The 24847-nt window shown below is 39.3% G+C and overlaps 1 protein-coding gene across 2 annotated transcripts in view; it reads left to right on the top strand.

Moving 5' to 3' along the window:
• ARHGAP19 (Rho GTPase activating protein 19) overlaps positions 1-21078 on the top strand; it is a 51186-nt gene extending 30108 nt beyond the window's left edge. The window contains exons 6-13 of one of the 2 annotated variants that reach the window (XM_072626566.1): positions 3755-3841; positions 5346-5411; positions 6578-6769; positions 7533-7595; positions 11816-11914; positions 14193-14303; positions 14719-14791; positions 20771-21078. In XM_072626566.1, coding sequence (XP_072482667.1) covers positions 3755-3841; positions 5346-5411; positions 6578-6769; positions 7533-7595; positions 11816-11914; positions 14193-14303; positions 14719-14791; positions 20771-20796 — 717 coding nt within the window. In that variant the 3' untranslated portion in view covers positions 20797-21078. The remainder of the gene's footprint in view (positions 1-3754; positions 3842-5345; positions 5412-6577; positions 6770-7532; positions 7596-11815; positions 11915-14192; positions 14304-14718; positions 14792-20770) is intronic. The other variant, XM_072626575.1, reaches the window with a different exon arrangement.
• Positions 21079-24847: the final 3769 nt, after the last annotated feature.

Raw genomic sequence — 24847 nt, 5'->3', positions numbered from 1 at the left:
TTAAAATAGCAAGTTCCAATAACCAGGTTTTAGATATGACTATAATTGCACATTGGCTAAGGAACATCTTTTGAGGCAAGTCTAATACATGTTCTAGTTCCTGATTAAATAACAATCATAAAATCAGATTTACCATTAAAACCTTAACTTTTCCATCAATGCCAAATTCTACCTCTAGGAAATTTAGACTAAAATTCTTTTCCCCAAACTAAAGATGTCACTGATTTAGTCTCAATAATTAATTCAGTCAATTGTTTTAATACTAATTGCTTTTACATCACTTTGTAACATGTTCAATTTTTCTCCTCATCTCTCCCCTCCCCCACTCCCTAATGCCTTGCATTCTGATTACCCCTTCCCTCCTTTCCCCTACCCTCCCTTCTATCACACCCCACCCTTCCCTTATTCCCATCTTCTCTCTTTTCTTGTAGGGCAAGATAAATTTCCATACCCCATTACCTGTGTTTCTTATTTCCCAGGTACATACAATAATAATTCTCAGCATTTGTTTCTAATATTTTGAATTCCAACTTCTCTCCCTCGCTCTCTCTCTACCCATCCCCACTGAGAAGGCAAGCAATTCAGTACAGCCTAAATATGTGTTGTTTTGCAATAGACTTCCATAATAATCATGTTGTGTAATACTAACTATATTGTCCTCTATTCTACTTTATCCCCCCTTATTTTTTTATTCCCTCATTTGACCTTGTCTTCCCAAAAGTGTTTATTTCTAGTTACTCTCTTCTCCCATTTGCCCTCCCATCTATCATCTCCCTCATCCCACTTGTCCCCTTCTCCCCTACTTTCCTGTAGTGTAAGATAGATTTTCATACTAGATTGAGTGAGCATGTTATTCCCTCCTTAAGCCATATGTGAAGAGAGTAAGCTTCACTTTTCCCCTCTCATCTCCTCCCTTTTCTCCTCCATTGAACAAGATTTTTCTTATCTCTTTTATGTGAGATAATTTGCCCCATTTCATTTCTCCCTTTCTTCTCCCAATATTTTCCTCTCTCACCCCTTAATTTAATTTAATTTTTTTTTTATGGATATCATCTCTTCTGATTCAACTCAACCTGTACTCTCTGTCTATATGTGTGTGTGTGTGTGTGTGTGTGTGTGTGTGTGTGTGTGTGTGTGTGTGTGTGTATAATCCCTACACCTACCGAAATACTGAGAAAAGTCTCAAGAGTTACAAATATTATCTTTTCGTGTAGGAATGTAAACAGTTCAGCTTTAGAAAGTCCTTTATGATTTCTCTTTCCTGTTTACCTTTTCATGCTTCTCTTGATTCTTATGTTTGAAAGTCAAATTTTCTATTCAGTTCTGGTCTTTTCATCATGAATGCTTGAAAATCCTCCATATCATTGAATGACCATTTGTTTCCTTGAAGTATTATACTCAGTTTTGCTGGGTAGGTGATTCTTGGTTTTAATCCCAGTTCCTTTGACTTCTGGAATATCCTCTTCCAAGCCCTTTGATCCTTTAATGTAGAAGCTGCCAGATCCTGTGTTATCCTGATTGTATTTCCACAATACTCAAATTGTTTCTTTCCAGCTGCTTGGAGTATCGTTCGGCTTAGAGGCCGAAGGGCTACCCGAGCCTTTCTTACCTGTCATCCAGGTCTTCGGGGTTCAACCGGATAAACGTGTTGAGAGAAGAAACTTTCCAGAGTCAAACAAGGATTAGGCTTTATTCAGGGTCTTGGTTACATGTGCAGGGTGAATTCTTCCTCAGGAGAGAGGAATCCTCCTCCTCCCAAGGGGCAAGGATCATACAGCAAGAGGATGGGAGTGGGAGAGGGGAGGGACCCTCTGCCCTCTAAGGGGCCCTCAGCGCAAAGAGTGCCTTCAGGCTTTCCTGTCCCTACTTAAGCTCTCCCGCCGCATAGTTTGCACATGAATACCGTGCCTGCTCTCAGCCCTTAGCTAGTCAACAACAGGTGTGCTCAGACCACGGGCCAATCTCAAGGGTGGGATGCTCTCCCCAGCAAGTTTCCCACGGAGAAGAGGTGGAAATGCACGAGATAGCCCGTGTTTCATGCCTCAATTCCCAGCTGTTCCCTGGGGGGCCTCATGAGAACTCTGAGGTTTAGAAGTCCTCACCTTTACCTGCCCGAGACTGTCCACGAGAAAACTGAGCTTACACCCCCAACAGAGTATTTTCTCCTTGACCTGGGAACTCTGAAATTTGGCCACAATGTTCCTAAGAGTTTCTCTATTTTGGTCTCTTTCAGGAGGTAATTGGTGGATTCTTTCAATATTTATTTTACCCTCTGGTTCTAGAATATCAGGACAGTTTTCCTTGATAATTTCATGGAAGATAATGTCTAGGCTCTTCTTTTGATCATGGCTTTCAGGTAGTCCCATAATTTTTAAATTATCCTGGATATGTTTTCCAGGTCAGTTGTTTCTCCAATGAGATGTTTCACATTGTCTTCTATTTTTTCAAACTTTTGGTTTTGTTTTTTAACTGCTTGGTTTATCTCATAGTCATTCAGTTCCCTGAATTCAGTTCTCTCTTTCAGAGAACTATTTTGCTCAGTGAGCTTTTGAACCTTATTTTCCATTTGGCTAATTCTGCTTTTTAAAGCCTCCTTCTTCTCATTGGTTTTTTGGACCTCTTTTTCCAATTGAGTTAGCCTATTTTTAAAGGTGTTATTTTCCTCAGCATTTTTTTGGTTCTCCTTTAGCAAGCTGCTGACTCACGTTTCAAGCTCTTCTATTGCCTGAGTTCAGTTTAAGTTCACTTTGGAGGCCCTGGAGGCAGGGGCCTTGACTTCCTATGACAGTATGCCTTGTTCTTCCTCATCCAAAAGGATGGAAGGAGATACCTGTTCACCAAGAAACCTTCTATGGTCTTATTTTTTTTCCCTTTTTTGGACATCTTCCCAATCAGTTAGTTGACTTCTGAATCCTTTGTCAAGAGGATGGTCCTATTGCCTCTCCTCTCCCCAGTACTGTGTTCAAGGCTGAGGTTCAGATCAGCTTCCTGATTCCCTGGGGTTTTGGGTAGGGGCACGGCAGTCACTCAGGGCTGAGGTTTGGATCAGCTGCTCCCTACCACCTGAGGCTTTAAGCTGAGCTGCCCGAACAGTGGACCTGGGTTGCTTCCCAGTCACTGTAGCTGCCAGCAGTCTGCTGCTGCTGCTGCTGTTGCCTGGGGATTTTCCCGGAGGAACCCTGTTCCTCTCTTGCTCAGCTAGGAAAGCCCTCCCACACTGGTCTTTGGAGCTTTCTTTGTCACTTGTTGGTTGAGGGATCTGGGACCCTCCCTGTTGGAAACTCTGTCCCAGAGGTCTGTTCAGGTCCAATTCCTCCCAGTGCTGCGTGGGCGTGGCCAGGGCTGGGCTCTGCTCCACTCAGAGTCCTGTGAGATAGACCTTTTCTGTCGGCCTTCCAGGTTACCTTTGGCTGGAAACCTCTTTCACTCTGTTGTTCTGTGGCTTCTGCTGCTCTAGAATTTGTTGAGAGTCATTTTTTACAGGTATTTTGTGGTCTGTGGGGGAAGTGCTAGAGTACATGTGTCTTTCTACTCTGCCATCTTGGTTCCACCCCGCAGGATTCCTCCTTGATAAGATCATGTCCTCAAAAATTCTTTTTCTGGGAGGAAGGACTTTTCAACATGCTAGACCTGTCAATATCTACTATGGATAACAAGTTTTTGGAGGAAAGAGTTAATTTGTAAATAAATGAGGCTTTTCTCTCTCCTTTACCCAATATCTTATTATTTTGCATTTCTTTTCTTTTTTGAACAGGTCACTGCAAATGACCTTCAGGAGAATATCACAAAGCTGAATAATGGGATGACTTTTATGATTAAACACTCTCAGAAACTTTTTAAGGTATGTATTATCCTGGAACTTAGGCAGCAGTAAAATTAGTGCCGGTAGGGAGGGAATGCACTCGACAGGATCAGAGCTCAGAGTTACCTTAAGTTTGATGGAACATTGGTTAAATTCATAAGGATAGCTGAGTTGGGGTTAAAATGAAGGTACCATTTGGTCTATATAGGCAAGACTAAAAAAGTTCATTAAGGTCAGTCAAGTAGAATTGGTGACCCCAGATCAGACTTGGAAACAAAGGATTGGGGATCCAGACAGAAGTTCTGGGCAAAATGTTTGAATCACAAGAGTTCTGCATCTTGGCAGGGGACACAGAGCACTAGTGGTAAGCCTAGTTCTTGGTCCTGTTTCTGCAGCTGTGATCTCAGACCCCTGTGTAAGGCCAGACTGAGTCTGCAGTCAGAGGCCGTAGGGCTATCAAACTGGAATAGAGGAGGAAGGTGCTACTAACATGAAGGCTCCTGGAGAGGCATCTCCCCTTTGATCCCCCCTTGCTGTCAGCTCCTCTGGGCAGTGGAATTGCCGCATTATTTTTGACTGTAGCCATGCACATGCTGTTAGCTCCAGAGTGCTTTAAGTTCACTGCTGTGCTAGGGGCCTCAGCATGCATGGTGTGCAGGGCCTTGGATTTAAAGAGTCAGGTAGCTGAGTTCTTTCCTTTAGTCCCTGTTCATTGACAAGCACTCATTTAGTGGCTGCTCCGTAGAGCTCTGAGGGAGCTTACATTTTCTCTGGGAGGATCACTCTGCAGTTTCCTTGGTTCTACTTCTTCAGCTTTCCAGGTGTCCTTCTGTTTGGCAGGGCCAGGGTGGGGTGGGGGGATGGGGGTTGAGTATGCTCCTTGAGGGAAGGGGTGGGGATTACTTTTGTCTTTGTGTCACCAGTGCCTGGCACATAGGTGCTTCACAAATGCTTGTTGGCCAATTGGTGTCCCCGTAGGTGCTGTTCTGTTTTTGGTCACTAAATCCTTTACTCATTTTTCTAAGCTGGGATAACTAGCTGCCTCCAGAAACATCCTGGATTTTATTACTTCTAACTCTGTTTCCTCCCGACTCTCCTATCTTTGCTCTTGAGGCTTTTGGTGGGGGGGAGGGGGGCATATTTTTCTTCTATTTCAGAACAATAAAATTTTTAGAGTTGGAAAAGATAACTTAGATCTCAACAAGTTCAGAGATATCAAACAAAACCAGTGAGTATAACCCAAACTGGAATGAAATGTCAGTGGGAAATGTTTAACAAAATAAAAACACAATGCAACATAGGAAATGTTAATTTGTGGTTTTCTAAGTCAACATGGGACTTACAGGGATCCTTTTCTATTTGACTTTGACACCACTGCTCTAGTCCAGCTACATTTTATAGAGGAAAAAACTAAGCCTTAGTGGTTTATTAAGTGATAGAGGCTAGACTAAGACCTGGTTCTGCAGAATCTTGTTTCAGTTCCTCCTATTCTTAACTGCTCCATTCCCCACTAGGCCCTGGTTTCTTTTTATGTCTTATTCAGGCTCCAGCTTATGTTCGAGAATGTGCCAGGCTGCATTATCTGGGCTCTAGGACTCATGCATCAAAGGTAAGTATAGGGAACTGCTCTTGTTGAAACACAGGATGTCAGGACCACACAAGGAAATGCATTAAAACTAAGCCTTAATAATAATAGACAGTGGACAAATAAAGTGAGTGAGAGCGAAAGCCAGTATGTGACTGAGAGGTGAAGTAGAAGAAGGTGAAGCTTCAGACTGCTTTTGTTGAGTGCTTGCTTAGCGTCACAGCTCAAAAATAGCGACTCACTTTGAGACTGGTGAAAGAGCAGCTAGGAAGGAGGAGATAATGATGGGTGGTATGGAAATGATGCAGTAGTATCGTACAATAGTATAGTATAGAATAGTATAGTATAGTATAGTATTGTATAGTATAGCATAGTATAGCCTAGTGTAGTACAGTAGAAATGATCCAAGGTCCACAAGGCCTCAGATGATCTTCGTTACACCCTTGAGTATTTTAAATGTTCAGAATTTTAAGCACAACAGATCCATTCTAGAAATGGCATTTGGAAGTAGAATTGTTCTAGGTCAGATCTGCTAAATCACACAGTTGTACATATTGTATTCTTATTTTTAATCCAGTGACAAACAAAGGGCCACTCTGAATGAGGTAAAGTATATAGCCTGTGGCTCTGGAATTGAAAAGCCCATAGTGACTGAGAAGAAAATTCATCAATCAATAGCAGAAAAATTACAGATTTTTTGTACATGCTCAGAACCCAAGTTATTAAAAGTTAAAGGTTTTTAAATTGCCAAGGACTTTAACTTTAACCAGGATAAGATTAAGGATCTTTATAGACACTGCTGCTATTTTCTTCTGGGTCTTTGCTTATTTTTCTTACTTTCTGGGTTGCTCCTCCATCACATTCCACAAACATTAAAAACAACCAGGCAAACACTTAGCATTACCTCCTAAATAGTTAAAATAGCAGACTTTCTGCCTTTTGTTATATCTCTGTACTTGTCTGAGCCTAAACTGAAGGAAGTTGGGATTGTTTGAATGGGACAGTGCTACCATTAGTGAAACCTGTGGGATTTAGATCATGTTCACCTGGATAAAATAGGGGGAAGGATGGCTGTGTTTCTAAGTATAGATGGATACCATAATATTTTTATATTTTTCTTTCCCTTTTTGATTTAAAAAATAGGAGCTAGTAGGATTCCTTAATCTCCTCTTCCATTGAACTTTCTCCAGGATGACCTGGATCTGCCCACCTCATGCACTAGTAAGGACTTTCCACTTTCAAAATCCTTTAAAAGGACCCGGATGAACCCTTGCTTCCAACAGGAAGAGACACAACAACGAACAGAGGAGGCCCTCAAAGAGTTATTTCGACATGTTCACAACATGCCTGACTCAGCAAAGAAGAAGAAGCTAATTCGACAGGTATCTGTCTGAAAGCAGAGAAATAGTAACCCTGACTTAGGGGAAGAGTCATGATTATGGGGCTGACAGAATATTTTTGAGAATGGTAGAATCTGAATTGATTCTCAGTTTTCTAAGAGTGTAATAGTTGAGGATCTCAGTGACTCCCACTTTTGTTCAGCAAGGATAAGTGAAAGTATCTATTGAGACCTGAAATCCAGGAAGACATCCTCTGTGACAAGTGTCAGATGTAGCAAACCTCAGGATGAGCCAGTACTGTTGAGGAACACTGAGGACAGCAAAGAGTAGTTGTGTTGGTTTGAGCCTCCGTTGAGGCAGGCCTGCTGGTGCCAGTCCCTAATCCCTGCTGCTGGGGAAATAGAGACTGCCCAATCACTCAGCAACCATCGAGAGAAAGCTGTTTGGGTGTTGCTGCCGTACTCTGTGCCAGTGAGGTAAAGCCCCTAGGAGAGGGGGCTGCCATGTTGCTTAAGAAGGGCCAGACCATCCCAGATCAGAAAACTGGAGCAGGTTAAAACTTCTGTACCAGTCTGTGTTGGAATTGGGCCTGTGAGTGGTACCTGTACTTCCATCTGGGGTGAGATGGGGAAATTCGGTCTAAAACAAACAAAACAACAAGATAAAACTGTATTGAGCTAATAAGCAAAGGAGATGGATCAAACACAAAGGCCAGCTTTTTGGGGTGGATAAAGCATTGAAAACTGTCAGTATAAAGAATGAAGTATGCATGCTCCCTTTATTTTGCCTTTTGTTTTCTACCAAGAAGATTGACTTTTGGACTGGAAGGAACAAAACAAAAATGACCATTAGGGAGTTGATACCCAAGGTTAGTAAAGATATTGTGAGAATACACTTAGCTGTTGTTAATGGGTTCTAGTCACTAGGCTACACACCACACCAGGGTATTGAAAGACCTGGCACCTCTGATGTCTGAAACGCTATCAGTGATCTTTGAAAACTTTGAAGAAAGTGGGAGAGATATCACAACCCTGGAGAAAGACAACTATTTTCTTAATTTCCAAAAAAGAGAATGAAAGTAGTGTACAAACCTTAGGTTGGTGAGCCTGACTTCAATTTCTGGCAAAATTCTAGAATGCCTATTGGAGAGAGAACCTCCGGGAGGTTCACTATCACAAATAGTGATAGCACAGTTTACATGCCAAGCTGACCTCATTTTCCTTATTTTGATACGATCACTTGAGAGGCACATGAGGGGAATGCTGAATGTACTTTAAGAAAAGCATGTGGAGCTCATAATGTGCAATTTGACAAGAGTAAATGTAAAGTCTTATATTTAGGTTAACAACATCAATTTCATCAGTACAAGATAAGGGAAGTGTGGTGGTTTATCAGAAGAAAAGACCTTGAGGTATTGGTGGCGTGCAAGTTCCTTAATAATTAACATTGTATCATGTCAACCCAAGAAGCTGATGCTGTTCGGCTGTGTAAGAGAGGAACAGTAGCCAGCCAGGTTAGGGATTCCTCAGTTATTTATCTAGTAAGTTGTGTTGTTGCCTTTAACTTCTGCATTGGAGTCATTTCTGGACTATCCTTTCCCTACTCCATCTTTACCAGCAGGCCATTGAACCTTCCCCTCTTGTAACAAAGAAAAATAGTTAAGTTTGTGCTGGAGTTTGTGCTGAATGAAAGGGGGTGAAGTAGAAAATGTGACGGCTCATGATTTTTGTTATTTCAGTAGCTAGTAAGGAAACATTCCTGTTTAAGAAGAATTCTCTTGTCTTTGTTCCTAAAATTGATTTGAGATGTGACAGATTATGCCAAAGTAACAGTCTGTTCAGCTTTGCATATTCTAAGAGAGTGCTGATTTTAAACCTCAGCAGAGGAGGTTCGTTTAGGATCTAGTGAGGTCTGAACTGCTGACAAGGAGAAAAACCATCCTCTTGAACTAACCAGCATTCTTTGCTATGTGGACTTTGTGGCTAATAGAACTCCAGGTTTGGATGAGACTTTAACAGCCGTTTAAACCTTTACTTTACAGAACAGGAGACAAAGGCCTAGGGATTATTAATTGTGACTGTGCTTTCTCATTGTTTCTGTTCTCTTTAGTAAAGGTTCTATGATTTATTCTTTGCCCTCATTTAAGATGTCAATTTTTAGTACTTACTAAAATCTTCATTGTTTATTTCCTTTAATAATTGAAATATTTTTCTAATTATGGTCTTTAAGGGAGGTGTTTAGAACTTCTGCTTTTCTGTGTTTGTGAGTTTTGTGTCTTAGCATGTGATCAATTTTCATATATGGTAGTTTCCATGGAGGCTTTATAGTAGTTCTTACAACTATGGGAAAGGGACGCATTTGTAATCGTTAAAGAGAGAATATTATAAAAGACAAAATAAACTATTTGTATAGACATAAGCTTTTGGCACAAATAAAATAAATGTCGTTAGAAAAAGAAATGCAGCTATATACAAAGTTGTTCATTGCAACAGAAAAGTCTTGCATAAAACATCTTTTGATAAAAATCTAACATATAAAATCTATAAGAAATGATTACAGATCTTTTAAGACAGAGCCATTCCCCAGTAGATAAGTGGTCAGAGGATATGGAAAAATCTCAAAAGAAGAAACACAGTTTATCAAAACTATTAAAAAGAATTTAGAATTGCTAGTAGAAAAACTCAAATTTAAATTTAAAATAACTTTTATATCATTTTATACCCATCAAATTGGCAAAAATGGAAAAATTCATTGCTGACAGGGATGCAGGAAAACAACCCTTGGTAAAGCTATGAAAGGGATGGACCATTTTGGAAAACAATTTGGAATTATGCAAGGAAGGTTGGGAAATTTTTGATACCCTTTCATCCATTGATCTCATTATTGTACCTATACCCCAAGCTGACCTATTTGTGTGACAATATTCATAGTACTACTAAGTTATAAGGACCTGTGAATATGAGGAATTCAAAGATATAATGGAAGACTTGCAGAGTGGACAAAACCCAACCAAAAAGATGCATGATGATTACAATTATGTAAATGGCAATAAATTTGAATGGCAAAACATGATGATAAACATTGGAGAATATTGATGCCAGCTTATAAAGCAAACACTTTTGTTTTAACAAACAGAAAAGTAGCAAAGTAATAAGGGTAACAATGCTATCTATCATGATCACACACCCTGATATCTTATTTAACTGTTTCCAGGGATGGTTTGTTGGGAGATTCAATTAAAAGAACAATGGGGGTTTTGTATGTTGCGATATCAATTATGAATTAAATTTTTTAAAAAAGTATTTTGGAAGAGGAAAAAGCTGATTCTTTTGGGTAGAATTCTGCTGTACCTTATATTTTTCCTGATAGGGAATGACTTAAAGTGTTGAAGTAACTCAAAGGAATTTGCATTTGTGAAATACAGCTCTTCTGGAGCTAATGCTGATAGACAGTCACAAATCTCCAGTCTCAGAAGAATGGAGCCAAGATAGTGGATTAGAGGAAGCAACCCAGCTAAACTCTCCCAACATTCCCCTCCAAACAACTTTGAAATAATACCTCAAATCAAATTTTGGAGTGTCAGAGCCAACAAAAAGTTAAGATGAGACATTTTCCTGGTCTAAGAAAACCTAGAAAGTCCACAGGAAAGGTCTGAGGTGGTAGCACACTGTGTGGCAGCAGTAGTGGCTATAGTAACAGTAGCAGCTTTGGAAGCTCTCAGTCCAGAGACAGGAAGGAGATCAGACAACTGCTTAGAAAGAGATTACAGGGGACCCCTTGCTGGCACTGGGTACAGCTGGCACTGATTGGCAACTCTGTTGCTCATACGCAGTTCTGGGTCACAATTCCAGGGTGGAGAAGAGTGCTTGTGGTTGGTCACGAGGGAACAAAGGCTCTTTCTGGGTAAAGACTAGGGTGCAGACCACAAGAGCAATGACCCCACCTCTACCCAGATCATACTACTTTGGAAATACCAAAAATTTGCAGATCCCCAGAACTAGCTCAGAAAACAGCAACATGAAAAATCCTAAAGCTTGGGACAATGCCTCTCCACCCCCAGGGAGCTGAGCCACACTTAAACATAAAGTTCAAAGTCAAGAAATAGGCTGGAAAAATGAGCAAACAACAAAAAAACAAACTTGACCATAAAAAGCTACAACTTGGTAGGAAACACCGAGACAAGTTGGAACCAGGCCCAGAGTGCCATAAAACTGTGTATGCCCTTTGACCCAGCAATACCACTTTTAGTTCTGTGCCCCAAAGATATCAAAGAAAAGTGCACAAAAATATTTATAGCAGTTCTTTTTGTAGTGGTAAAGAATTGGAGATCGAGGGGATACCCAAGTGCCCATTGGAGAGTGGCTAAACAAGCTGTAGCAAGATTGTGAGGGAGTGCTGTTGTACTACAGGAAATGACAGGGGTGGTAGTTTCACAAAAAACATGGCAAGACTTAGATGAACTGATGCAAAGTGAAATGAGAAGAACCAGGAAGTGAATGTGTCCAGTAACAGCAATGTTGTAATGGTGATCATTTATAAAAGACAGTACAATGAACTAAGACAATTCCAAAGGACTCATGGTGAAAAATGCCTTCCATCTCCAGAGGGAGAACTGATGACCTGAGTACAAATTAAATGATAATTTTTTCACTTTAAAAAAAAATATGACTAATAAGGAAATATGTATTGCATATTTTCATGATTTCACATATATAATTGATGTCAGATTGCTTGCCTTCTCAGTGGGTGGGGGAGGTGTGGGAGGGAGGGAGATCTGGAATTCAAAATTTAAAAAGCAAAGGATGCTAAGAACAAATAATCAAAATAATCTTCAGTCCTAGGGCCTTTCTGAGCTTCAAAAATCCTTATTTTGAATAATTTATATTAAAGTGAGGCATATGGTAGTGTAAATGAACTTTGGATACTACAAGAGTGTTTTTTGGCACACATTTCTGCTTTTATGCATATATTCCTGGACAGTAGATTTCAAAGACATACAATTTGGGAATCTTGGGCATTTGTATTTGGATACTTGCTGAGGTATGTGTTGCTGGAAAAATAATAATGAAATATCCTCTTTTCTCCAAGTTTAATAAGCAGCCAACAGCTCAAACTCCAGGAGCAGATGGATTTACTCCCCAGTTTCAGAAACGGACCCGTTCACGCTCCTTCAGTGGACTTATTAAGGTAGGTAGGTCCAACCATAGAGTTGTCAGAATCATCCCAGGAGTTTTTGATGAACATGAACCCTGTGCTGATCCTTTACCTGTCTGTGAAATAATTTTCTACTCTTTTTCAGGGATGCTGGGATAGAATTTGGGAAAACTGTTGCTATCATAGGCATTTTGATGTGTAATAACTGTAAATTGAGAAAGGGGAATATCCTAGGAGGACTTTGGTGTTCTCATTAAAGCAGTGAGGGCTGACACAACCACAAACCAAAGGTGGTTCTCAGTCTACACAGGTATCAGTGACATTTTCTACCAGCTTCCTTTGTGCCTGTGAAATTACTCTTTATGGGAAATGTTTCTCTTTTCTTCTAACTTGCTTGTACTTTCACAAACTTGAAGTTTGTTAAGACTTAATCTGGGAGGAGATTGTGATCAAGGGGCTTTCTGCATGTTAAATCCCTGGGGGGGAAGTTTTAGGATAGGGGGAGCAATAACTCTAAGGATAAGGAGGGATCAGGATTAGATTTGTGATTTCTCTGGTACAGAGAACTGCCCTCTACCAAAGCAGGCCATCAACTTCCTTGAAACAGTCTGAGAGAGTTGCCCAAAGCCCAGAGGGGTGTGACCGTCCCAGAGACAGTGTATGTTAGAGGTGAGACTTCAGTGGGATCTTCCTGATCCTGAGGCCAGCCAGCTCTCTCTCCACTTCTCCATTCTGTCCCTCATTAGAAACTGATAAATCTCTTAAAAGGATAGTATATATTCCTGGCCCTGAATTTTGAAATACTGGTATACCTATATCAGTCATATTTTTTATTCTTGTATTGTGGTGTTATTGTCCTTCCTTTTTTTTCTACAGGCATCTTTTTAGAGACTTTTTTTTATTGCTCAAATAGCTGAATCTTTAATTAAGATGTGCTACCACCAGGTGGTAGTAGATGCATTGGTCACAGAGCATGAGTTCCCAGGCTTCAGAGAGATGGGATTAACTGGGAGGTAGATTAACATATTTTTCTATTTACTATCTTAAGGAGGGAAACCTATTAAAATGTATGTTATAACAACACTTACAAAGTACTCTACTTTCATTTAAAATTCAAATATTACTGTAAAAGTTCCTTTGTACAAATTAGTATCTTTATCACCAGATTATAACCTTTCCTTATCCTAGCCCAATTTAATTGTAATCCGTAATCTAGTCTGATCAGAAGACTTCTTCAAGTACCTTGAAGGTTCATTCTGGCAGGTGGCTCAGGGGACTGTGGATGTTCAGCATCTCCAGGCCACCTCTTTTGACAGCATTTACTGAACACCTATTCCATGCAGGCACTTGGCATCAGAATTTTTTCCTTAGTGTTTAGGTCCTTTTGAGACTTTCTGAATTAATTAAAAGGAATGCCCCACTAGGCTCATCAGCTAGAAAAAAATCACTCTTCTGTCTGTGTCCACCTTTCATTAGAATCGTGTACCTGCAGATGAGATGTGGAAGTAATTTAGAAGAGAGTTGTTTTCTGTAATGCTTATGAAACCTACCTCCTAGGTGTGTGTGTGTGTGTCTGTGTCTGTCTGTCTGTGTGTCTGTGTGTCTGTGTGTGTGTGTAAGTGTGGGTGTGTAGCACCTATAGGCTTTGATGGCAGATACAGTAGAACTCTTCACAGTGCAGCAACCTGCAGCTTTTACAAACTGCCTTGTGATTAGACTTGCTCTTCAAAAACGTTTCCTCAGAACTGATTTTCAAGAGTATGTATCTTGAGGAGAGCACAAGATTGTGTTGTTTTTTTTTTTGAGAGCACAAGATTTTAAAAATGATCTTATAAAAGAAAGGTTTTAAATAGAGTAAGATGGATTTCTGGCAGTACAAACATGCCTGATAGTTTTAACAAGTTAGGAGTTTTTATTTTTTTGCAATAGTCCAGTGCCCACTTGCTCACTAGTGTTTTCAGAAGCATTTTGGAATTGACTTAGATAAGCTAGTTTAAATTGATCTTAAAGTTGTTTCTGGCTTTTATATATATATATATATATATATATATATATATATATATATATATATATATATATATAAATAAATAAATAAAAGTTATTTAGACTAAGTGGTCATTTGAATACTGAAATACTCCTCTTCATTTTTAGAGACTTGAACAATTCCTGACCTGGTGTGCAAGGTTTCATGCCAGGCTCCATATAGAATTAGTTAGAAAGATAGGTTCTTTGTGCCTGAGCAATGTATCTTAATATTATAGTTATGATACCTTTTTTTCTTCTAACAATATTTTTTTTCTTCTTACATTAGCGCAAAGTCCTGGGGAATCAGATAATAGTGGAAAAGAAAAATAGGTGTTGTACTCCAGAAGCTGTGGACAGTGGTGAATTGAACAGATCCAGCAAAGAAAATGTGAACTTAGTAAGAGACTGTTCTTGTCTTTTATGTTTATGGGAGATGACAAAGACAAGGAGGAAGGCCTTGAGGTCTTTTTTGTTCTCCATTTCATTCTCTCAGTGGTCTTTTGAACCATTAGCTTTGTTTTCATTTTCCCCACATGTTCCCTTTTGCTGATTCTCTTCTCTTTGTGAGACTTCGTTGTTCCCCCAGAACGACGTGGCTCGGGTCATCATCTTGTACCACACGTACATATTTGTATTTTGGTAGATTAGCAACTCGATATGTTAAAAGTTTCCTGGGACGTAAGCTAATTATAGCAATACTTAAGTACCTTCACATTTGACATATGGAAAGAAAGAAAACATTTACTTTGGTAGCAAACTCTGCCTACAGGACAGAACACCGAAGTCATAGTAAAAACTGTCTTGTGTTCCAGGTTTGTTCTGGATCTCCAGCACTGACACCAGCCAGATTGAAACTGTCTGAAGGCAAGAAAGATGGGAGAAAAGGTACCACTTAGCTGGTTTATCTTTTAGCCTCTATTATTCTGCATAGGCATATACTTCTGCAGCTAGAAGACAAAAATCCATTCCCTTAATAACATTTTTTTTTTAAAGAAAATGTGTATAGAATACTATAGAAGATGCTGTAGGAGAATAAGGGAAGTAAGCATGGCGACTGGGATTCAAATCCTGGCACTGATATTTATTAGCTCTGTGACCATGGGCAAGTCAGGTGACCTCTCAGATCCTCTGTTGGCTGATCTGTAAAATGGAGACAATGACAGTAACTGTAGTACTTGGCTTATGTGAGATAGTGAGTTCTAGTGTTTTGCAGACTTTAAATGTGCAATACAGAAGCTATTCTGAAAGATATTTAAGCTCTTAGAATTTGCATTCTAGTTGGGGAGTTTTGACTTATTTGAAAAGACTTAATACTACAGAGTAATTCTTTTCAAAGAGAATGCTGGTGTTAATTGTCATAATGCAAACCAAGTAGATCAATGCTGAGGGAATGCTCAGTAAAAGGAGTGATTGCAGTCATATGGGATGAATAAAATGTCAAACATTCTAACAGGTTTTTATCTTCAGGCAGCAAATTCTATTTTAAGAGTTGTTACAACTGCTATATCTGTAGTCATTGTGGCTTACTAATGAAGTAGCAGCCAACTTCCTCTTTCTATTGAGGGACATTTGAATTGTCATAATGCAACTCTTCATTCAAGTTGCTTTTGACCCAAAGGAATGATAGGTTGGGAATTCGTTTCTCATAGGCTACACAACTTTGTAATAGAGGGTGGTTACTGTACTTTACTCTAAGGAAGATTGCATGGAACTTGGTCATTAAGTAGTTATGATGTAATCTTGGCTCTAGATCCACAGCATCTAAGTTGGAAGGCCTAATTTTGCTGAAACTTGAGGACAGTTGTTTGTGATGCTTCTAGAAAGGGTGAACAAAACCAGTATTTTTCTAGGTGAAACTTTTCATCTTTTTAGGGAACTAAAATTCAGTTGTTTGCAATTTCATTGTCCTAGAATAGATCCTTGGGAATTGGGCATATTCTGTCTTCATTCAGTTGACTCTTGAGTGGCCGGTAGGGACTGTAAGCCAGAAGAGAGAAGAGAGAAATCTCCAGTTCCTCAGAATGAGTTTGTACATCACATTTCTCACCTAAATTGCCACATTATTTTACCATTATTCTTTTAAAATAAAATCAAATATAAGATCTGTTTGCCTTCCTTCCTGTTAAAAGAAGAAAGTGTTCTTCCTCAGGGCTAGGAGCCCTTGGAGTCCTTGATCTTTGCCCTTCAGTATTTCTCTCTCTTTTTATCATCTTCAGTCTTTCCTTTTCCACTGACTTTTCCCCTCTCCTTTCAAAAATGTAAGGATTCCTCCTTATATAGAAGAATGTTCATTTGACCCTTAACATTTCAAGTCAAAATTCTTTATATTTTCATTGCTAAAGTTTTTGGATGACTCAATTTCTTTATCCCCACTCATCATTAATTTCAGTATGGTTTCTGCTGTTGTCACCGCTGAACCTTTTGTCTTGAATGTCACAAGTATTCCCTGAATCTTCAGATTGAGTGCTGTTCTCTGAAGCCTCATTCTTTGTGACTTCTTGAACACTTAAAACTGTTGCTCAGCCCTTTCTTCTTCAAACTTTTCCCTTAGCTACACTTTTCTTGTTTTGCTTTCATGGTGACTAAAGTTCTCCATTTCTTTTTAGTGAAAGCTCTTTATGATTTCTTCTTTCAGTCCCTCCATATAGGCATACCCCAAAGTTCTGTCCTGATCTTTCTGTTGTTCTCATTTAATATTAATTTTCTTTTAGAGATCTTGTCCACTCCCGTCATTTGTTTTTGAGGGTTTATTTTGTAGCTTGTGATTTTACTGAATCTATTAATTATCTCAATTAGTATCTTTGCTGATTTCCTAGGATTTTCCAAGTAAACCCTCATATCATCAGCAAATAGTGATAGTTTCTCTCCTCTTTACCTATCTTTACACCTTTAATTCCTTTCTCTTGTATTAATGCTTTTGCTACCATTTCTAGAACTCTATCATGTAATAGAGAGGAAAGTGAATATCCTTCCTGTCTTTATTAGAAAAGGTTCTAGTGTATCCCCATTGCATATGATACTTGCTTTTGGCTTTAGATTGATAGTTTTTATGATGTTTAAAAAAGGGCCCTCTATGTCTTTAGTTTAAAGGGTTGTTTTTTTTAAGTATAAATGAGTCTTTTTCTTTGTCAAAGGTTTTTTCTGCATCTTTTGAGATAACCACATGGTTTTGAATGTTTTTGTTTTTAATATGATTAGTTATGTTAATGGTTTTCTTAATGTTGAATCATTTTTGCATCTTTAGTATACATTTAATTTGATCGAAATGATTTCTTGAATTTAATGAATGTTACATTATTTTCTGAACCTATGTAATCAAGTTCATTGGATCATCAATTTAGAGCTGGAAGGAACTTTGCAGGTCAGTGGGCCTGGCCCATTCATTTTATAGAGGAAGATCCTGAGAGAGATGAGTCAACTTGCCATTTATAAGGCCACCCAGATAGGGGAAGGGTCAGGAGGATTTGAACCCAGGTTCTCAGACCTCAGAGTCAGTGCTGTTTTCACCATACCAAATCACAGAACTGACTTCCATAGCTTTTGTTAATGTTCAGTGACTGACAAGCCAAACCTCTAGGCCTGTCTTCATTTGCCAACTGGACATCTGGTTTGGCTAGTCTGCTTTTATCCTGAATTCAGCATTTTCAAAGCTGCATTCTTTTCCTCTTCATGACTGTTCCTATAAATGCGGCCGTTGTTCTCCAAGTCACTCACACTCAAAGCGTTGAAGTTATAGATGAAAATTTCCTCTGCAGTCAAAGGATGGATGATGACTTCCTGCTTTCGTTCTTTTACTTCAGTTCTTATTACCAGTATATAATTCAGGTCCTGGACTAGTGCATTAAGCTTTCCAGTGTAGCCAGTATATAGCCATCAAAATAATCTCTCGAGAAATCTCACTTTAATCATAGCACTCACTCAAGGAGAAAAAAGAAACCCAAACTTTTAATGTCGCTTGATTACTTATAAAGTCTAAATTTTAGATAGGCATTCAAAGCCTGCTGCAGTCTTTCTGAGTCTAAATTTCCAGCCTTATCTTTCAGTATCATCCTACATAAACCCTTCACTCTAACAAAACTGGTCTATTCATCATCTTCTGAATGCACCTTGTGTTTTCTCCCATTTGCTCTGATTATTTCTCCTACCTGGAATGTCTTCCATCCCATCATCACCCAGAAAGAAGGGTATGTGAGTGTTGACTACAAATGAGACACCCTTTTGCTGTTGATACCTCACCCACCTTTCAGGATCCTGTTCAAATTCTGCCATTCATGAAGATCTCCATAATTAGACCCATAGAATCTGGAGGTCATTCTCAAGACAAAAGCAAGAGAATACCTTCCCTTGTGGAGCTTATGTCGTGTTGTCGTCTTGTCCATCCTTTACTCAAATGGGAATTATTTTTACAATATTTCTGTCAAATGTTTATCTAGACTCTAAATGAAGACTCCTAGCAATGGGGAGCTCAACACTATATGGATACTATAGTTAAATTTTTTTTAAAAAGAAAAAAGCACTACAGTCAGGAGAGATCTGGGTTCAAATCCTGCCTTTGATGCTTAACTAGTCATGCAACTCCAGGCAAGTTGCTTAAAAATCTTTGAGTCTCAGTTTCTTTATCTTTTGTAAAATGAGGATATATTAGTAGTAAACACCTCATAGGTTGTTGTGAGGATCAAATAAAGTAATATATTTAAAGCACCTTGTAAACTTTTAAGTGTAGTATCAATGTTAGCTATTATCATAGAGGAACAAATTCTACTTTTGGAGAGTTCTAATTATTAGGAAGAGTTTACTTCTGTTATGCCTAAACCTGCTGCTACAGCTTTCACCTGTTGTTCTGACTTTCTGCATTCAGTTAAAAGAAGTAGAATACATTGTCCAAAAGAGAGCTTTTCATTAATGAAAGATGGCCATCATGTTCACTCTCTCCATCCCCATTTCATTCAGTTGATCTTCCTATGGCATGGTTTTAAATCTTTACACCCTCACTGTCACCCTTTTCTAGGCACCCTGCAGTTTGTTGGTGCCTTTCCTAAAGTGTGACAATCAGAAGTGGACCAAGTTCTCTAGGTGTAGGCCAACCTGGATAGAGTAGTCCAGGGGGATTGTGGCCTCCCTAATTCTGGATGCCATTCTTCTGTTAAAACCGCCTAAGACTGCATTAGCTTTTTGGCTGCTCTGCCATGTTGACTTATTTTGAACTAATACCCTACTCTTATCCCTAAGCCTTTTCCACATGTTGCCTAGCCATACCTGCCATCCTCAGTTTCCTTATCTGTAAAATTCAGGTAGGTTACCAGATGACCTTTGGTCTAAAATCCTATTATCATGCACTTATAGTTTTGATTTTTTCAACCCAAATTTAGGACTTTAAATATTTGTAGTCAATGCCATCTTACTAGAACTGGCCACCCTCACTTTAGCCCATCCAGAAGGTCTTTCTGACATGTTAGCTCTCTCCACATCTTCCCTTTCTGTCCATAAGGACACATTTCAGTGGATCTGGGATCTCGTCAATGTGGATATTCCCTTGAGTAGAACAGATTGCAGTCCCTCATTGTCTTCTGTAATGTACAGATCTTCCCATAAATCTTCTCTTGAGAGTCACCTTATTGAGCAGATATACCTGGAACCCATGATCTGGTTGTTGTGTGTTCTAGTCATATATTTTTCTGACGATATCTTCCATGCCCATGATAAGTTTAACCCTATCAAATCTTTGTGAAACCTAAAAGGTTCAATGTACTTCCTTGTCTTAATAATTTTAGTTCGGTTTGTTTATTAACCACACACTGCATTTATCTATAGACATGAGACAGTTATTTCTGTTCTGCTTATATATGTTGTCATTTTGTAGTTTTCTAAAATACAAGGCATTATATGGTATTGTTTCATGTGAAATACAGCAGAGGCTTTGTCTTATTTTTTGCATGTCTCCTTCAATATTTGAAGGATCTGTGCTTTTGGCATCATCAAACTTAGCGAAGTTGGTCCTTGCTCAGTACACACAGCCTTAGACCCCAGGAAGTCATGTGTTCATGCAGAGATGACCCTGAGTTCTTGGAGGCTAGACCAGGGGGAACATGGGGTCTGGCTGGTTCTACCAGGCCCACCTCTAAATCAAGCCTTTCTTCACTTGGCCTAGCCTCCAAGAAGTCAAGATCATGGCTACCTTAAAGTGAGGCATGATCAGATGCCTTTGCGAATGACTGCTTTGTTTAAGTTTGTATGATATTGAATAAATAAACTGGATTGGGTGCCCATTACCCAAGTCTTCCTCTAAGGGCCACTCGTGGCCCAGAGGTGACTCTGGAGTTTTGGAAGCATGACTTTGGGTAGGTTCTACCAGCTTGGGAAGGCTCTGAATTATAGGCCTTGTAACATGCTTTAAGTTAAGAGAGGCTTACCATCTGGTGGTTTCAGGTTGGTGAACTTTTTGACTACAGCCACTCTTGAAATTGATGACCAAGTATGAGAGAAGTTTTAATCTGTGTCAGGTGAGGGAGTTCACTCACCAGAAAACTGTCTCCCTGAAGGATGGAAGAGTGCCTAGAGGAACATGAGTGACTTGCCCAAGAGCTCACAGACCTTGATACAGATAGAATTTGAATCCAAGTCCAGTTCTTTGTGGTCTTTCCACCCTGATCTAACTTGCCAAGACAAATGCAGGTGGTGAGGCAAAGTTGGAGAGAAAGGAGTTGCTGGAGAAACTTTCCAAAGGTTTGCTGAAAGGGTCGTTCAGAGGGAGAATTGCAGAGGCACATTTCCTAACATACACATTTTTCTTTTACAGTTCATATGTTTAGACATACTGCATACTTGTTCAAGTTTACTGATTCTGTTATTCCTCTCTAAATCTAGGAATCCTGAATCCTCAGGCTTTCTAACCAGGAGTCTTCCATTTAGTGCAAGCTGGATGGGAGTCAGCATATCTAGTAAAGCCGGCCTCCTGCGGTTTGAATTTTCAGAGCCAACTAATGCTATGACTTGACTGTTACCTCTAATTCTACTCACTGGATGATTATTTGAAAACTGTGCCTTCTGAGAGAATATTGTGAACTTGTGTATGTTTCATTTTTATATTATTTCAAAATATGGGGAAACCACTATCTAACAAACAACTTACGTAATAGAATGAATACTTGGAATAAAGTGGGCGTGAGAGCGCATGCAATGTAGCAGCTCAGTAACTTCTTTTTTAATCTGATATTTGTGTTCCTTTATCAGTATCTGTTTTTTCAGTATTGCTTCAAGCTTTCTTTGGCTACTGTCAGATTTATTTTTGTACTGATATTTTTGGCTTTTCTTTGTTTTAGTACATCATTTTCTTCTTGAAAATCCTTCCTTTCCAACGATAAAAGCCTCAACACATGAGGCTTTGAGCCATTTTTTAATGTCATTTGACCCTCTGCCTTTGTCTTCGGGAAGAATCCTTTTAGGATTGGGGAAACTGTGTAGTCTCTTGCTTTCATGTCTCTTTATTTCAGTGTTTATATTTTCATCTGAGACTGTTCAGTAATCTCTTTTTGGAATATTTTCCTTTGATCCAGAGATTGGAATATGTTTACCTGAATTAAAGCATGAAAAAGCCAACAGTCTGCATAAATACTCTAGAATTTAACAAATATTTTGGTTATTTTATGTCGTATCATTTAAATGATCACACACTTCTTTTTCCTGTTTTTCTTTTTGTTTTCATTTGCAATGACAAAGCAATGTGTTGTTGCCAAGCTTCTCTCCTCTTCAGTCAGTTGCCTCTTACTTAAACACACATCTCTGTTTCCATTTTAGAACCTTTGCCCTTTATTGTTTCTGTGGCAAATATATGGAAACCAGATCAGAAAAGCTGCTGACAGCTCATAGGAGATCTGTTAAAATATATGTACCAGTGGACTGTATGTGGTAGAAGCTTTGTACTGTGAAGGGGCTGGAGCCAGCCTGCCTGGTATTGAGGCTCCTGAGAGCAAGTTAGGGGTGTTGGGGGTGTTTTTTGGAATGTCTGTATTTGGTGAAATCTGTGGCTTATGTCCAATGCTGAGAGAAATGACTGTTGTACTAATGTCATCACTCCTCATTAGAGTGAGTGTCCTTCAGAGATGGTACCAAAGTCTTGAGTGGAATGAGGTGGGTTGGTCAGTAGGAGGCTCATATACACACAAAAATGTGTGTGTGTGTGTGTGTGTGTTTGAGCAGTTGTGGGCTGAGTTGAACTTGTATAATTAATTAACAAAGCAAACATCTTTGTTAGAAACTTATTTTATGCTGCCTCCATTGGTGCCAGTATGGCAGGGTTCATGGTTTTTCTTAAACTTGTAAAAATGATGTTATCATTGAACTGAATGTTTATACTTATTGATGGAGGATACATGTATTCCATATCCAGCTTCAGTGCCAGCCCACCCTTCCACATTTCTGGTTTCTGGGTCTGTTTTGTTACTGTAATTTTAGAAGAGAAGGCAAATAAGAAACAGTAAGAACTCCATCTGATAGAGCAGAAGCTTGGTATGAATGAAGTCAGGGATGCAGTAAAATAAGACAGCTGAGGGATACTGTTCTTATCCAGAGAAAATTGAGGTTGTTTAAAAAATTTCTCATAATCAACCAAATTACATTGGTTTTCTAACATTTTCCTCCATTAAAAAAAAAAGTCTTCCTGCTTAGCTACATATCACTGACTCCAAACTTGAGCCCAGTTGTTTTTGTCACTTAATTAAAATAGAATATGATTCCATGCTTGTTAGATTTCTTCCTTTTTTTTAAACTTAATGTTCTCTTAACCTAGAACAGAGAGAGCCTAGGCAGTGTGATCAGACATCAGGTTGGAAGAGGAAATGCACTCTCTTGTCTTTGAGGAGATTAGTTATATCTGGTGCCACCTCTGAGAAGTTAAGTGGTATTATCGCATTAGTTGTTTGGGTGAAGATTGTTACTGGAGGGTGTTCCCAGTGTAATGTAACCACTCCCTTGGCCAATGTAACTTGTATAACTTGTGAGGCGTTTCCTAAGTTATTAACTTGTCATTCTCATTTGTCCTAAGGGTATCATGGGTCATTTTGCTCACAAAAGTTAAGGTCCAAGTGTTATTTATAATCTGAGGGGTTAACCTCCTTCCTTGTAATACTAAACTGACCTAATAGTGGTGAAATCCTATGCAAAAAGGGGCTTAGCCTTTTATCATTTGCCACAACATGACATATCCCATTAGGAGTTGAGAAGGTTATTGTATTGGAGGTGTATTTGACACACCTTTTTTGGGGGGGAGAGAAATAATCTCTAAGTTATTAGGTTTATGTGTCTGTGTATTTCCTGTTTTAAAATAGCTTTTCTGGACAGGCCTCTTGCCATTTTACATATTTTCTTTCCTTCTAGGGTTAGTGAGAATGTTTTTTCATGTGATGCCAATTCAGAGCAGTGTATTTATGTGAAAATGTGAGCCACTCTTATTGTTCTTTGAGAGAGAGAGCAGTGATACTGATGGGATACATGGAGAGCCATGGGCCCTGGTGTTTCCAACCTTTTTGATTCAATGTGGGACTGTTTCAGAAATACTTCAGCTGTGAAAATAAGGAAGTACTTTATTGTGGTGTGTGGCCCACACTGGAAGCAAGGGCTTAGTGTGACCTTGAAACTACCTTGGATGCTATACAGGGAAAGGAATGGAGATTTGACAGTGTCTTCCCTGGCTAAGAGTCAGTGTTCAAAGGAAAGCCCTGGGACCTTGGGCTTGGAGGTGAAGAGCCTCCTTCAGCCAGCCTGAGTTCACTGTGCCAAATCATGCTGTTGGTCTTAACTGGAAAGTCATTCTCTTCTCCTGCCAATACTGACCCTAAACAAACATTTCCACCTAATTTCTTCCAAAGGATTAGGATGCAGTTGAAAATATGCTTTTCTGGTTGAATTTGTGATCATTTTGAGTTGTGCTACAGGGTGATTGGCAATATGTAATTGAGCAACTCGTTTTTGAAGTGGACTCTTCTTTTTGCTTTCACATTCTATGTCACCTTTTTAGACTCTACATCACTCCACTTCCACAGGGGTTCTGTGCAGGCTTCTGTGGAGCTGACTGCCTCAGTTGCAAGCATCCAGGTAGTGTTGAGGGCTGTGAAAAGTGAGCTAAGAAGGATACAAACCCCAAGGAAGGAGCTTTATCCCCCTTATTTCCTCAGAAGGAATGTTCTGGCTTAGAGCCTGAATTGATACTACCATATTGTCCAGTGCTAGGAAGATTTTCTTTTCCTGAGTTTCAGAGCATATGAGAATCTTTCTAAGCCAATAGTTTATTTGACTTTGGCAATTAGTAGGATCAAAACCGCTTTATAAAAAATATTCAGCATTTCCCACCTGCTTAGATTGGCCTTTGAACAACATAGTGTTGATTGAAGGGCCAGTGAGTAGGTATAGCCCAGAATAGCCCAAGGGCCGAGTTGCCATAGAAACCGTGGTGTATGAGACTACAGTCGTCACTCGCGGCTTCAGAGAACTAGAGTTACTGAATTCTGCCTCAAACCTGTTGGAAGGTAACATGGTGTAATCTGTCAGGATCCGCTGCCTTTGCACTATCCCAGAGGTCCAGTAACAGACAGCTAAGGTTTCTGAAAAACAAACAAGAAAGCTTCTCTGTTTCTCTAAAATAAATTTCATTCTCATTTCGCTATCGTTGTAACTGTAAATAAACACACCTATGTAACATGGTCTCTATAATTTCCTTTATTGTATTTCTGTAATGTTCAAAGATTAAATTTTTTTGCTTCTTCTCTAAACATTTGACTGGCTTTTTTATTGCCACGTTCGTTTCTGCTGATTTGGTGAGGGGGAAGGCATCTTGTGGTGTGTCATGTGGGGCCTCTACCCTCTTACCAGGAACTTTGAGTGCAGTGCCTTCGCCTGCTTGTTCATGGGCTAGCAAGGTCACTGGGAAATGGAGAATGGTAAAAAGCT

Source organism: Notamacropus eugenii, chromosome 1 (genome assembly GCF_028372415.1).
Source record: "Notamacropus eugenii isolate mMacEug1 chromosome 1, mMacEug1.pri_v2, whole genome shotgun sequence".
Classification (NCBI taxonomy): Eukaryota; Metazoa; Chordata; class Mammalia; order Diprotodontia; family Macropodidae; genus Notamacropus; species Notamacropus eugenii.
Note: the sequence above shows the minus strand (reverse complement) of the source record. Positions and strands in the feature narration are given on the sequence as shown.